The sequence below is a fragment of the Muntiacus reevesi genome, chromosome 10 (assembly GCF_963930625.1).
Source record: "Muntiacus reevesi chromosome 10, mMunRee1.1, whole genome shotgun sequence".
Lineage (NCBI taxonomy): Eukaryota > Metazoa > Chordata > Mammalia > Artiodactyla > Cervidae > Muntiacus > Muntiacus reevesi.
The window spans coordinates 46,437,930-46,450,901 of NC_089258.1; the positions used below are offsets into that span (position 1 = coordinate 46,437,930).

The 12,972-nt window shown below is 39.5% G+C and overlaps 1 protein-coding gene across 1 annotated transcript in view; it reads right to left on the bottom strand.

Annotated features, from left to right (window-relative positions):
- Positions 1-12,972, bottom strand: part of LOC136176275 (CUB and sushi domain-containing protein 1) — a 1,594,796-nt gene that overhangs the window by 999,384 nt on the left and 582,440 nt on the right. Inside the window, exon 3 of the mRNA XM_065946402.1 lies at positions 453-647. Coding sequence (XP_065802474.1) covers positions 453-647 — 195 coding nt within the window. The remainder of the gene's footprint in view (positions 1-452; positions 648-12,972) is intronic.

The window sequence follows — 12,972 nt, forward strand, 5'->3', positions numbered from 1 at the left end:
TCAACCCTAATATTCAATGGAAGGATTGATGCCACAGCTCCAATACTTGGTCACCTGATGCAAAGAACTGACTTATTGGAAAAGACACTGATGCTGGGAAAGATTGAGGGCAGGAGGAGAAGGGGGCTACAGAGATGAGACAGTTGGATGATGTCACCAACCCAGTGGACATAAGTTTGAGCAAACTCTAGGAGACAGCCTAGGACAGGGAAGCCTGACATGCTGCAGTCCACGCAGTCACAGAGAGTCAAACCTGACTTAGCAAATGAAGAACAACATGGTTTCTCAGGTAACTTATAATATCGTTATTGAGAACAGAACAAACTGACATGGAAAGACCCAGCATGTCGTATCTTGCTTTTGCTAAGTGGAACTTTTCCTGACGTCAGTTTCAAAGCTACTTGCTCAATCCAGGTGTGAGAGCATCACACCCTCCCCGCCCAGACACTTACCTCTGCAGAACGGGGCTGGGAAGTCCCAGGAGGCCCCATTCCCTGGGCTGACGATGCAGGTCAGGATGGCGTGGCCCTCCAAGACGTAGCCAGAGAGACAGCTGTACCGGATCTTGTCTCCTATGTTGAACCGTGTCCCGTGGAGGACTCCCTTCAGGATTTCCCCAGGATTTCCACATGTGTGGCTGGGTAAAACTGTTGGGAAACCAAAAAAAAAAAAAAAAAAAAAAAAGAAGGAAAGAAACATAAGTTAAAGGAAGATTTTCTACTGACATCAGTCTATATCACAAAACATAGACCTCATTTGAATTACTTAAGTTAACAAATCTAGCTATCTTAATTTTGCCTAAAATACTAGTAGCAAAATGGATTCATGTTGTGTAAAATCTACAATTTTGTTCTCCTGTAAAAATGCATGTGCATGCGTGCACACTCAGTTGTGTCTGATTCTGTGCAACCCCATGGACTGTAGTCCACCAGATTCCTCTGTCCATGGGATTCGCCAGGCAAGAATACTGGAGTGGGTTGTCATTTTCTTCTCCTAAATTTATACACACACATGCACACACACACAATGCATAATTAAGTGGATTTTGTTAAGAGGAGAAAATACAGTTCTGCTTAGATTCAATGTTCTATATGATGTCTAGATTATTTTCTTAACAATGAGATTGTAAATCCTATAGAATTAGCAATTAGATAATATAGCAGAATATAGATAGCTGAAAAAGTGGTAACAGAAGCACATGAACGGATATGCATGCTATATTTTTCCTTATTCCTCCAGACCAGCACTGGTTGACACACATCAGTAATAAATGTTCTATCAATGTTTGATGGATAAATAACTGAATTAAAGAATAAGTTAAAAATCTCATTTGCTAATCTATCAGACTTTCATAAGCATTGTACCACTGCTATATTCCAGGCCATCTGTAAGGCTCTATGTATTTAGAGCATCTGATTCACAACAAAGTTTTAAGTGTAGGTTCTGACAAAGCAAGTACTGTCTTCATTTGAATTTCAACAAGGCAGCCTTGGTTCTAGTCTTTCCTGGCCTCCTCACTTTTCACACTGACAGCACTCTCTGTTTAATTCAACTGCCTTCCAACCAAATGGACATGATGCTGTTTCATACTCATAGGACATAATTTTGAACTTGACTGATACACCATTAAGTTGAATAGACAAAGTGGAGAATTGTTGGCTATTGTTGCCATATTTCTGGTAATATTTAGCATATCATCTGTAAATTAGCTGTTATGATGTAGAATTCAAATAAGAAAAGGATCCTACTATTTAAAAAATAAATGATTTACAAATAAAAAAAAATTTCCAAATGAACAAAACTGTTCTAGTTCTGTATCTATTTTTTTTTTTGCATTGGTATAGGAGTATACTTTGCTACATATGTAAAATACAGAGTTTTTATCTTTTCTTTGTTTTTAAACTCAGAGATAAATAGACCTTTCCCAGTGAATGGGGAGGGAATTTCATTTTTTCAAAGATTAATTTTATTTTTATATAATTTAAATACATATGAACTAAGATATGCAGAAACACTTACAAAACAAATGCCATAGTTTACATGTTCAATGTTATTGACATATTTGTGAAATTACAATTTATGTAGTCAAAGTTTGCAACATCTAGTTTTTAGAAAATAATTTCTGAAAATAGTCTACAAAAACCTGTTTGATAACATAATAGAAAATAATTCAGTATAATCTATAAGCATCTTTGTTGTCTTTTATAAAAAAGAAATTCTGTTTTTAAGTCCACATTCACTATCCCAAAAGCAATAAGTCTATTTTTAAAATGTTGTTTAAAAACAATTTTAACTCTTTGGAATTTGTCTGTGACTTTCAAAGGCAGAAAATTTCCAATTCTATCTTGGAGAATCACTTTATTTCTTGCCCTGGGATATCTGTCAGTCAGCCTAAGATAGGGTTGTTATAATCAGAGACAGTTGTGAGACATGGGCTGGCCGAAACTGTATCATCAATGGAGAGAGAAAAGGAAAGGGGGTTTGGGAGATATATGAACATGAATACTTTTGGCATTTTTCTTCCTTGTTCAGAATGAGAATTTTGATTTCAACCGATCTTATTTTAGGAAGAAAAAGTATTAACATTTTAATGTGAATAGTGTCACCCAGTGAATAGAAATTATTAAGGATGATTTAAAACATTTACTTCTAGTTGCAAACAAACACAGAAATGAAAACATGCCCATAATATTACAAAAGCATCAGTTGTTTCATTAAAACATCACAAAAATATCTTAAATTGTGAAAAATAGACACACGTTATAATAGGTCTACACCAAGATACACAACTCAGACATGCAGACAATGCCAAGATATGAAAATCCAGTGGCTAGAAAAAACTAATTTAAAATAAATAAATTCAACTCTGTTGTTATTCCTGCCAATTTCATTTGAACTAATTTTTAAGTCAGTTTCCCTGAAGACACTGAAATGTCTCTGGTGTCTCCCAGAGCAATGAGGACACATTAAGTATTTAGTAAATGTTACCAAGCTGACTTGACCCTCCATTTAGTTCGCTTTAATCATTCCTTGAAGTCATGTGCATGCTCTCGCAGATGCTTCAAGAAAGGCAGTCCTACTAGGGCGGTGGGAAGGGGGACCTAGTGCAGACACTTGTTGATGTCAAAGACCACTGAAAGGAGCGCTTGGCATGGCTCTTTCCTCTTGGGGCAGGCTTCCATCCATCAGACCCCACGGAGCCAAGTGTGCACACCCGGGGCCTGAAATCTAGGCTGTCATTCCAATTACGCTCGTGGAAATCCCCTCTACGATACTTCTGCTTTGGCGAGTACAAATGGTCACAAGTCAGTGACTTTGTGAGGCTTTCACATTAAGCCTTAGACCCAAGCATTTCAATCATTAAATGGATGCCATATCAAATCTCTTTTCGGAAGACACATAGAAACTTGCAACCAAAAATACAGTATTCATATTTATCACGAAACAGGAGAAAAGGCTGGTGAAGAGGAGCCTGCAATTCATCAAGCACAGCAGCATTTTTAGCAGGACGTGCACAATTAATGAAATTTCATTAGGGGTGTTCACATGGAAACTGGGTCCCCTAGGGTGTACGTCAGACAATTTGTTTACACTCTATCTTTCCAGGAGTCTCACTGGAGCTTAGGGAAATAAAACTTCAAATACCCACCTGAAACACAACCCTGGAAATAAAAACCAACGGTATGTGATGTGTTTGTCCACAGATTGTTTGCCCTGAAGTCCCTCCTGTAGCCTTCGGGAAGGAGTAGAACCACCTGATTATACTCATATTCAGGAACACTTTTAAAAGTCAGATGTTCAAGTCTTGAAACCTGCCATTTACTCTCTGGATGGACTCTCTGAGCCATGTCCATTTGGTGGGACACGAAGGTGCAGAGAGAGCAGATATGTACCAGGAGCAAGGAGGGATCCTCGGGTAGGGGGAGCAAGCATTTAATGCCATCCACTACCAAGCTCTCCTTGTCCACATGATGAACAACAATGTGTGGGACATGCTGTGAAAATATTATATTATTCTTGAAAAGTTACAGGACCTGGATGAGAAGAACTCAAAGAGGAGTGTGTTTTAAATAGACTTTAAGGTGGAAAGCGGTAAGGTTTGGCCAAATTAACACTGAAAGATTATATTTAAACAAAGGATGCAGTTCTGGCAAATGGCTATAGAAAAGTACCCAGCATGGTGGATTATAGGAATCAGTGTCAGAGATATGCACGTTTCTACTCCAGAAACACACCTATAAGGTTGGAAAAGTCTCAGTCTCTATGTCTTGATGAGAGGAATGAAAAACAAAACCTAGTAATGGTGTGTTAGGATACATTTATGATATAAAGCAGAATCAATAGCTAGCAGGGCACATGGAACACAATAAGTGCTCAATAGATGTATTAGCAATTTCAAATTTACTTTCCCAGTTCTAAAGCACCACGTGGACTTCAGAGAAATCATACAAATTTAAAAGTATGCAGGGGTTCTGATAAATATCAATTTCAGAAACAATGAAACCAGAAAAAGTCTGCTATAGTCAATGTTGTCATTACAATAAGAATGCAGTCATTAAAAGCAGAAGAAAAGAGAGAAAGACATTCCACTTTTTTAGCCATGCTAATTTTACATCTTTATTCTTGCTCTATTTTAATAATAATCAGAAATACACAGCACATTTGATGCACTAGACACTGTTTTACTGGTTCACATATATCAACATTATATATCAAGTAAGTACTGTTATTACCCCCTCTTACAGATGAAGTAACCTTATGGCAGAAAGTGAAGAGGAACTAAAAAGTCTCTTGATGAAAGTGAAAGAGGAGAGTGAAAAAGTTGACTTAAAACTCAACATTCAGAAAACTAAGATCATGGCACCTGGTCCCATCACCTCATGGGAAATAGATGGGGAGACAGTAGAAACAGTGTCAGATTTTATTTTTGGGGGCTCCAAAATCACTACAGATGGTGACTGCAGCCATGAAATTAAAAGACATTTACTCCTTGGAAGGAAAGTTATGACTAACCTAGATAGCATATTAAAAAGCAGAGACATTACTTTGCCAACAAAGGTCTGTCTAGTCAAGGCTATGGTTTTTCCAGTGGTCATGTATGGATGTGAGAGTTGGACTGTGAAGAAAGCTGAGCACCGAAAAATTGATGCTTTTGAACTGTAGTGTTGGAGAAGACTCTTGAGAGTCCCTTGGACTGCAAGGAGATCCAACCAGTCCATCCTAAAGAAGATCAGTCCTGGGGGTTCATTGGTAGGACTGATGCTGAAGCTGAAACTTCAGTACATTGGCCACCTCATGTGAAGAGTTGACTCATTGGAAAAGACCCTGATGCTGGGAGGGATTGGGGAGAAGGGGAAGACAGAGGATGAGATGGCTGGATGGCATCACCGACTCAATGGATATGAGTTTGAGTAAATTCTGGGAGTTGGTGATGGACAGGGAGGCCTGGCATGCTGTGATTCATGGGGTCGCAAAGAGTCAGACACTACTGAGCGGCTAAACTAAACTGAACTGAACTGAAAAGATGAAGATGCTGTACCACAGAGAGGTTAAGTAGCTTTCTCATGGCCACACAGCTGGTGAATACTGGTGATATAGGGTTTGCACGGATGGATCCAGAATTTCTGCCCTTCAGCACTGCAATAAGCTTGTCACGAACTTTGTGTTGTCATCACAAAAAGAAACAAAAATGACAAAATGCCATTAAATCAGCCATGTTCTCAACAGAACTTTGTTTGACATGATAACTGGAATATAAGGTTTGGGGAGCATTATGATGTTTCCTCATGTAAAACTGAAGGCAAAATTATTACATAGCTTTTAAAAAATATACTTCAAGCTGTCAGGTAAATTTGCAGGATGGGAGTAAGGGACTAGAAGGGAGTGGCTAACAAAGTTAACACACGAAAAAAAGACCAGGCAGGTGGATTTGAAATCTAGGGGCTGGATTTTCAAAAGATTTTGAATAGCAGTTTTAAGACATTATAAGCCTATAAAAAATGAGAACACAAAAATTCTTGTTGCAAAATGATGCTGTGTGAAATGACTGTGGGGAATGCAAGGAAGCATGTATGGTCAGGTGACCCCTAGGATGAGCTCACGGTCTTTACTTTTTCTGGCTGATCTTTCACTAGGGTTTATATCTTTAACTCTAAAGGAGAAAGTTGTCTTCACTTCACTAACCTGTATCTATGAGCAGTTGGACATTTACCACCCCAAACAACACAGGCATCAATCTAGACAAAAATGACTGTAAATCTAGCACCAAAGAAATAAGAATTAACTGCTGAGGAAGAAACAGCCACAAGAAGAATTTATGATGGTGACCCAGGAAGAGAGGCTGTGGTGTGAAGGCCACGGATGTCATAGAGTAAGTTTAGTTGTGAACATGAGCGTGTTCTTTGTTGTTAAGTCTGTTCAGCAGCTCCATGAATGGATTCAAGAGTCAGCAAGAAAACAGGGAAGGACCAGAAAAATGCCAAGTTTCCTCTCTAATTTAGAGAGTAACAGTGGAGGGGATATAAAAGAAAAAGAACTGGGGGCCAGACATAAATCTTCTGATATACCAAAGTTAATGGGAGAGGGGGAATAATTGTTAAACAAAATAGAAAAATGGCCAAAAAGTTAAAATTGAGATCAGAGCGCCTGGGAGTCAAGCTGAGAAGCAATCACAGAAGAATACAGCTGGTAATATCCACAATTGAAAATTAAGCATGAATGATTGACATACAAAATAAGCACAGCAATAAGTAATAGCACCAGGTGAACTTTTCAATTATCACTGAATTATTGAACAGAAACTTGCAGGTACATGAATTTTCTCAGGTAAATTTACATATACTACCACCGCATGGAGGATCCCAGATTCTCCTAATAATGACTTATAAGCAGATACACAATTTTTATGATCATCTTTATTCTTCTCAACAGTAAACTTTACACTCAGCAAATGGATATTCAGCTGCTTACAAGCGTCTCAGTATTTCTATAATGATAAGGTAAAGAAAAAGACACTGAAACAAACTTTACTACAAGCCCTCGCAGAGTATCATGTTGATGAGAGCAAAGTTGCCAGCAACCACTCAAGAACTGATCAAAATGATCTCTGCTCTATGCCAAATGTTGCTTCTGTTTACTCTTAACACATGATGACCACGTAACAAGGATAATACAACCTGTTCCAAAAGTTAAATACTACATTAAACACGATGAGGGGTGGTTAACAAAACTAAATTAGAGTGACCCTAGAAAACAGTTCTAAACTCTTTCTTGGTCACTGTTCATTTTATTGATTAAAATTTTTAAAAATAATCTCACTACAATATTTCTTTGGCCGAGCTGTAGTATCAGTGTTTAATGAAGTTTGAAAAAAAATGTCAAAATGTGTTATTGCTTTAAATGACTTTCAAAGCCTTGGCATCAGTCATTGTCAGATCATGATTCAAATGAGAGTCCGTAAAACCTCCCCAGCAGATTCCCTGGAGAGGGCAGGGATCCCAGGTGCAGAGAGTGGAAACCCAGGGTGAGACTGACGGTCTTCCTGAGTTGAGGAGGCACAGATGAGAACCCCAGATGTCAGGGAGGCTGAAGTTTACAAGGGAGCCAGGGCTCCAGAGACCTGCAGAGCCCCTCCTGAACACGGGTGAGTGCTTACCAATGCATGCATGTAAGAAGATGACCTAGGCTAGTGGAAGAATTACTAAGGGATCACAGGCAAAAGTGTGCAGACACTCGCAGGGCTGAGCAGAATACCTGCTCCGAACAGGGAGAACAGACACCTTCATGGCTCAGTGGACAGAACTCAGACCACCTGATCCACAAACCCGAGAGCAAACGAGCTACTAAAAAGCTGACCTGAGGTTCCAACTTGGCTCACGCTGCATGAAGTCTTAAATAGTATCTGTAAGGATCAAACTGTCCCAAGAAGCTTAACAACATCCAAAAAATATTTTGAGGAATACAGAAGTATCTAGCACCCTCCAAATTAAGATTTACAATGTATGGGGTTCAATTAAGCATTCTAACTGGCAAGAAAATAAAATTCATAGTGAGGAGAAAGAAGAATTTAAAAAAAATAGCCAGAAATGACATAGATGGTTGAATTACTAGACAGCAGTATTAAAACAGTTACTCTAATTGTATCCTTTGTCTTGAAGAAAGTGAAGATCAAACACCTTAACTAGACATGTGGGGAAAAAAAGGCAGAAACTATTAGACTGGATGAAAATAAGTCAATGATTAATGCCAAAACATACACACACACACACACACATTTTAAAGAAGCAAAGAGATGAAAGAAAATGAAAAATACTGATAAAAATTCTAACATTAATCAAAAGAACACTTAAGTTCCTATGCTAATATCACACACAGTTTTAGTGCACAGAGGGCTATCTCCTAATATTAAAAAGGTGGACATTACACTCCTGGACATTTATGTGCCTAATAACAAAGCTTCTAAATACATGGCAAACACTGACAGAATTACAAGGAAAAATGAATAAAACTAAATTATAGCTGGGACTAACAAACTACTCTCTTAATTGACAGAAAATCACTAAGGTTATAGAAGCCCTGAAAAAAACTCTCAACCAACATCTAATTAATTAATGGTTAAAGAGGAAGTCACAAGGGATATTAGGAAATCTCTGAACTACATGAAACTGTTAAAACAACAAGTCAAAGCTGTGGGATGCATTAAAGTCATGCTCTTAGGAAGATTCACAGCCCAGAGAGTTTATATTTTGAAAATAAGACAGATAAACAAATCACTAAAGAATGGAACATGAGTAACTGGAAAAGAAACTGAAATAAAGGAGTATCAAAGACAAAAGTAGACATCACTCCTCAATAAAGCTGTTACAAATAATGTCAGTGTATCCTATCTCATGCTTCCTTTCCCCAACAAATACATTCCGAGTTGTTATTAGTGATCAGGCTGCAAAGGTGAAGATGCCCCAGATTCTGCCCTGGAGATAGCTCACAGTCCAGGAGCCAGCAGAGCAAAGAACAATCACCACACAGCTTCTTAAGAGCCCGTGCAAGGCTGTGTGCAGTCCACAGGAATGAGGAGGAGCTGTGGACGGCCGGGCAGAGGGAGAGACCTGCGGGGAGGAGAGAGCCTCTCCCTCTGTCTCCGGCTCTCTCTCCACTTCAAGTAGCCTGCTGCAAGGAAGAGCCTTCCAGCAGGGACAACATGGAGCATGCAGGCATGAAGAGCTTTGGGAGGAAGAGATCTGGAGAAAACACACGAAGGAGGCAGCCTCCGGAGGCTGCTGGGTGTCTGCCATGAAGAGGTGACAAACTGCAGAATGGTCAGACTGAAGTTATAAAACCAAGCATGTTTTGTAATTCAACCCATGGAAGGTCATGTAGGTGATGGTAGTACACATTTACTTCCGTGCTTCAAGTTACATTTTTAATTACCTTAAAATAACAATATTTAGCACATGTTGCACATCTGGGTTAAACACTCAGACACTACCTATGCTACTGCTAATTCCCCACACAGGCATCGTTTTCCAAATTTATCTGTAAATAAGAAGAGAAACTTGGTGGAGGTAATGCAGGTGAACCCACGTCTGTTTAAACCTGGGGCATGTCTACCACTGTACTGCTTGTGTTGATATAATTGATATGGCTTTAAATAGGAATGTGATAGAAATAATTTGGGGGTAGTTTAATAGGAAAAAAAGAAGCTGAGGAACTAGGAACCAGGATCCTGTCCTTTCTTGCCCATTAGCTGTCTGCCTCTGTGATATCATATTTTATTTTCTGTTTTAACAGTGAGAAGCAGCGAGAGAGAGGGATAAACTCATCAGTTATGTTAAGGTTAGGATTCTGCACAACAACTGCTGTTTCAGAACATATGACTTTTGATGTCTTTCTCAACACCTCTTCCTGTAAAGTGAAAAATGCAAATGCCAAAGGAAACTTGGAGAAGTAACACAACATTTAAAGATTAAACAAAATACAATCATCATTTATTATTTCCTTCCTGGGACATGGTCTTGAGCTACAGAAAATCCCATTCAGTTTTCTTTTCTTCTTTTTTTCTATTCTAAACTCTAATAAGATCATTCTTTCCTCCATGTCTCCCTTCCTTCTGTATTATTTTTCTTCCTCATTTTAATGAGATATAATTGACATTCATCTCTATATAAGTTGAAGGTGTACAACATACAGATTTGACTGACATGCGTTACATAGTCATGTGATGACGGCCACAATAACTCTAGTGAATACCCATCATTTCATATAGATACAACATAAAATAATTTCTTGTGATGAGAATTCTTAGGATTCTTAAATGTAAGAATCCTAACTTCAGACTCCAAGATTCTTAGCTATATTGGGGTCAGCTAGATTTAAGTGCAGAGACCTACTTCTGAGGGCAGGGACCCCTCCACAGGGAGGAACCTGGCAATTTCATTCTCCAGGTTCTCCAGGTTTCATTCTACCCAATTGGCCGAGTCAGGAAGCCTCCCTTCATCTCAGCCTCAACCTTTCCTCCAGGAAGTGAGCAAAGTCACAGCCTGGCTCCCTGGGATGCTGACCCTGGACACAGGGCCTGGGCGCCGGCACTCTGCCTGGTGGGGCTGGTACAGTCACACTTGGTGGGGAGGTGGCAGGGCTGGGCAGAGGAAGGTGTGAGCTGCGGGGAAGTTGCGGTGAAGACTGAGCCTGTCCTCTGGGGAGCTCTGGGCTGGGGTTGGTTTGGGGACTGTCCCAACTCAGAGTGAGAGACTAGAGCCCTTCCAGCCGCACCGCCCAGTAGGAGATGTGGCTGCCTCTCCACCCGTCCTGGACAAATGCCTCTTAGATATCCAGTTATGCGACGTGATTGCTTCCTAGACAGGTGTCACCTTCCACCCATCAGTTCCCTCCAACCAGAAGCAATTCCTGCAGACAGTCTTAAGTGAGAGTATCCAGCTGCCAGACCTCAGCAAGGAAATGTCTAACTCTTTTTGTTTGTACTTTTTATTTCACTGTGGGATGTGAAACTAGTCATATTTACCATGTGGTTCACTGAGATGTTTTTTAATTCAGTGAATACATTTTCAACTTTACAAGAGAAGCTGTTACCAGACAACTTGTGGGTTCAGAGTATCCTGTAGTGATAAGAGAAGGTCATGGTCAAGAAAGAAAGAGGTCTTCCTAGTGATGCCAGCCTGGCCTTTTTGCAGGGGTTGAAGGGGGAGGGTGCAGTTAGGGCCAGAGGGTCTGGGACCAGTGAAGACAGTGGACAAAACGGGTTAAAATAAAAAAATAAAAACAATAATAAAATAAAATTTAATCTCTGTAAAACCAAAGCTGTATATCTAAGTAAAATTACAGAACATTATCTTAAATTATGTCTACTGTCATGTCCAGGGATCTAATGTACTCGATTTGAATAAAGGATCTCAGGAGAAAGAAGAAGGATGAGGTCTTTGATTTTTCTCCAACTTTTCTAAAGGAAGAACATCCTTTCAGGGGTAAGCAGACAAAAAGCCTATCATCTGTGCATGATAGAAGCAGGTTCAATGCTTCAAGGACACTGTAATTTAAGAGTGTTTGCATTAGTGCTCATCAGTGGAAAGTGCCAGCAGCGGGTGAAGACCAGTATCTTGCAGCCATTGGACCGGCTCCTGACCCTGGATGTCTATCTGAGCATGAGGGTAAGAGAGGCGAGCCCAGAGGAGCCAGGGGTCTAGGAAGCAGCCGCCGTCACGGCTCCAGTATGAAACAAACTCAAGAAGATTCATGCTACCAGTGCTGACTTAGGAAAAGAGAAAATCACCTTCAGGAAGAGGACCGTAGCAGAACTAATTCTAAAGAGACAACCTAGAACTCAAAGGAATAACAGTAAGTTCCAAAGACCAAAATTAAACGTGTGAGCACAAGTGACCTACACACAAAGAGGTGATTTCAGACATTATAAGAGAGAATTCCCCAAATCCCGATCACATACTTTTCTTCCAGGGCACTGCTTTACTGTTTTTTGCTTAAAAAAAAAAAGATATTAGGATATTTATAGCTATACTCATGTACACACACATGTGTGTATGTCTTAAGTACATAGAAAAATATACATCTGAGAAATTCAAATCTAGTACATTAGATTCCTGAACATGGGTGTAGATATAATTTAAAATAATGTTCTATAATTTTATTTAAACATATAGCTTAGGTTTTAAAGAGGTTAAAAATCTCTTTCTCTAATTTTAATATATGTTTGCATAGGAAATAATCAAAGGAGTTTCAGTTCAGTTCAGTTCAGTCCCTCAGTCATGTCTGATTCTTTGCAACCCCATAGACTCCAGCTTGCCAGGATTCCCTGTCCATCACCAACTCCCAGAGTTCGCTCAAACTCATGTTCATCAAGTCAGTGATGCCATCCAACCATCTCATTCTTTGCTGTCCCCTTCTCCAACTGCCTTCAATCTTTCCCAGCATCAGGGTCTTTTCCAGTGAGTCAGCTCTTCACATCAGGTAGCCAAAGTATTGAAGTTTCAGCTTCAACATCAGTCCTTCCAATGAATATTCAGGACTGATTTCCTTTAAGATGGACTGGTTGGCTCTCTTTGCAGCCCAAGGGACTCTCAAGAGTCTTCTCCAACACCACAGTTCAAAAGCATCAATTCTTTGGTACTCAGCTTTCTTTATAGTCCAACTCTTGCATGTAGTCCATACATGACCACTGGAAAAACCATAGCTTTGACTAGATGGACCTTTGTTGGCAAAGTAATGTTTCTCCTTTTTAATATGGTATGAAGGTTGGTCATAGCTTTTCTTACAAGGTACGAGCATCTTTTAACTTCATGGCTGCAGTCACCATCTGCAATGATTTTGAAACCCAAGAAAATAAAGTCTGTCATTATTTCCACTGTTTCCCATCTATTTGTCATGAAGTGATGGGACTGGATAACATGATCTTGGTTTTCTGAATGTTGAGCTTTAAGCCAACTTTTTCACTTTCCTCTTTCACTT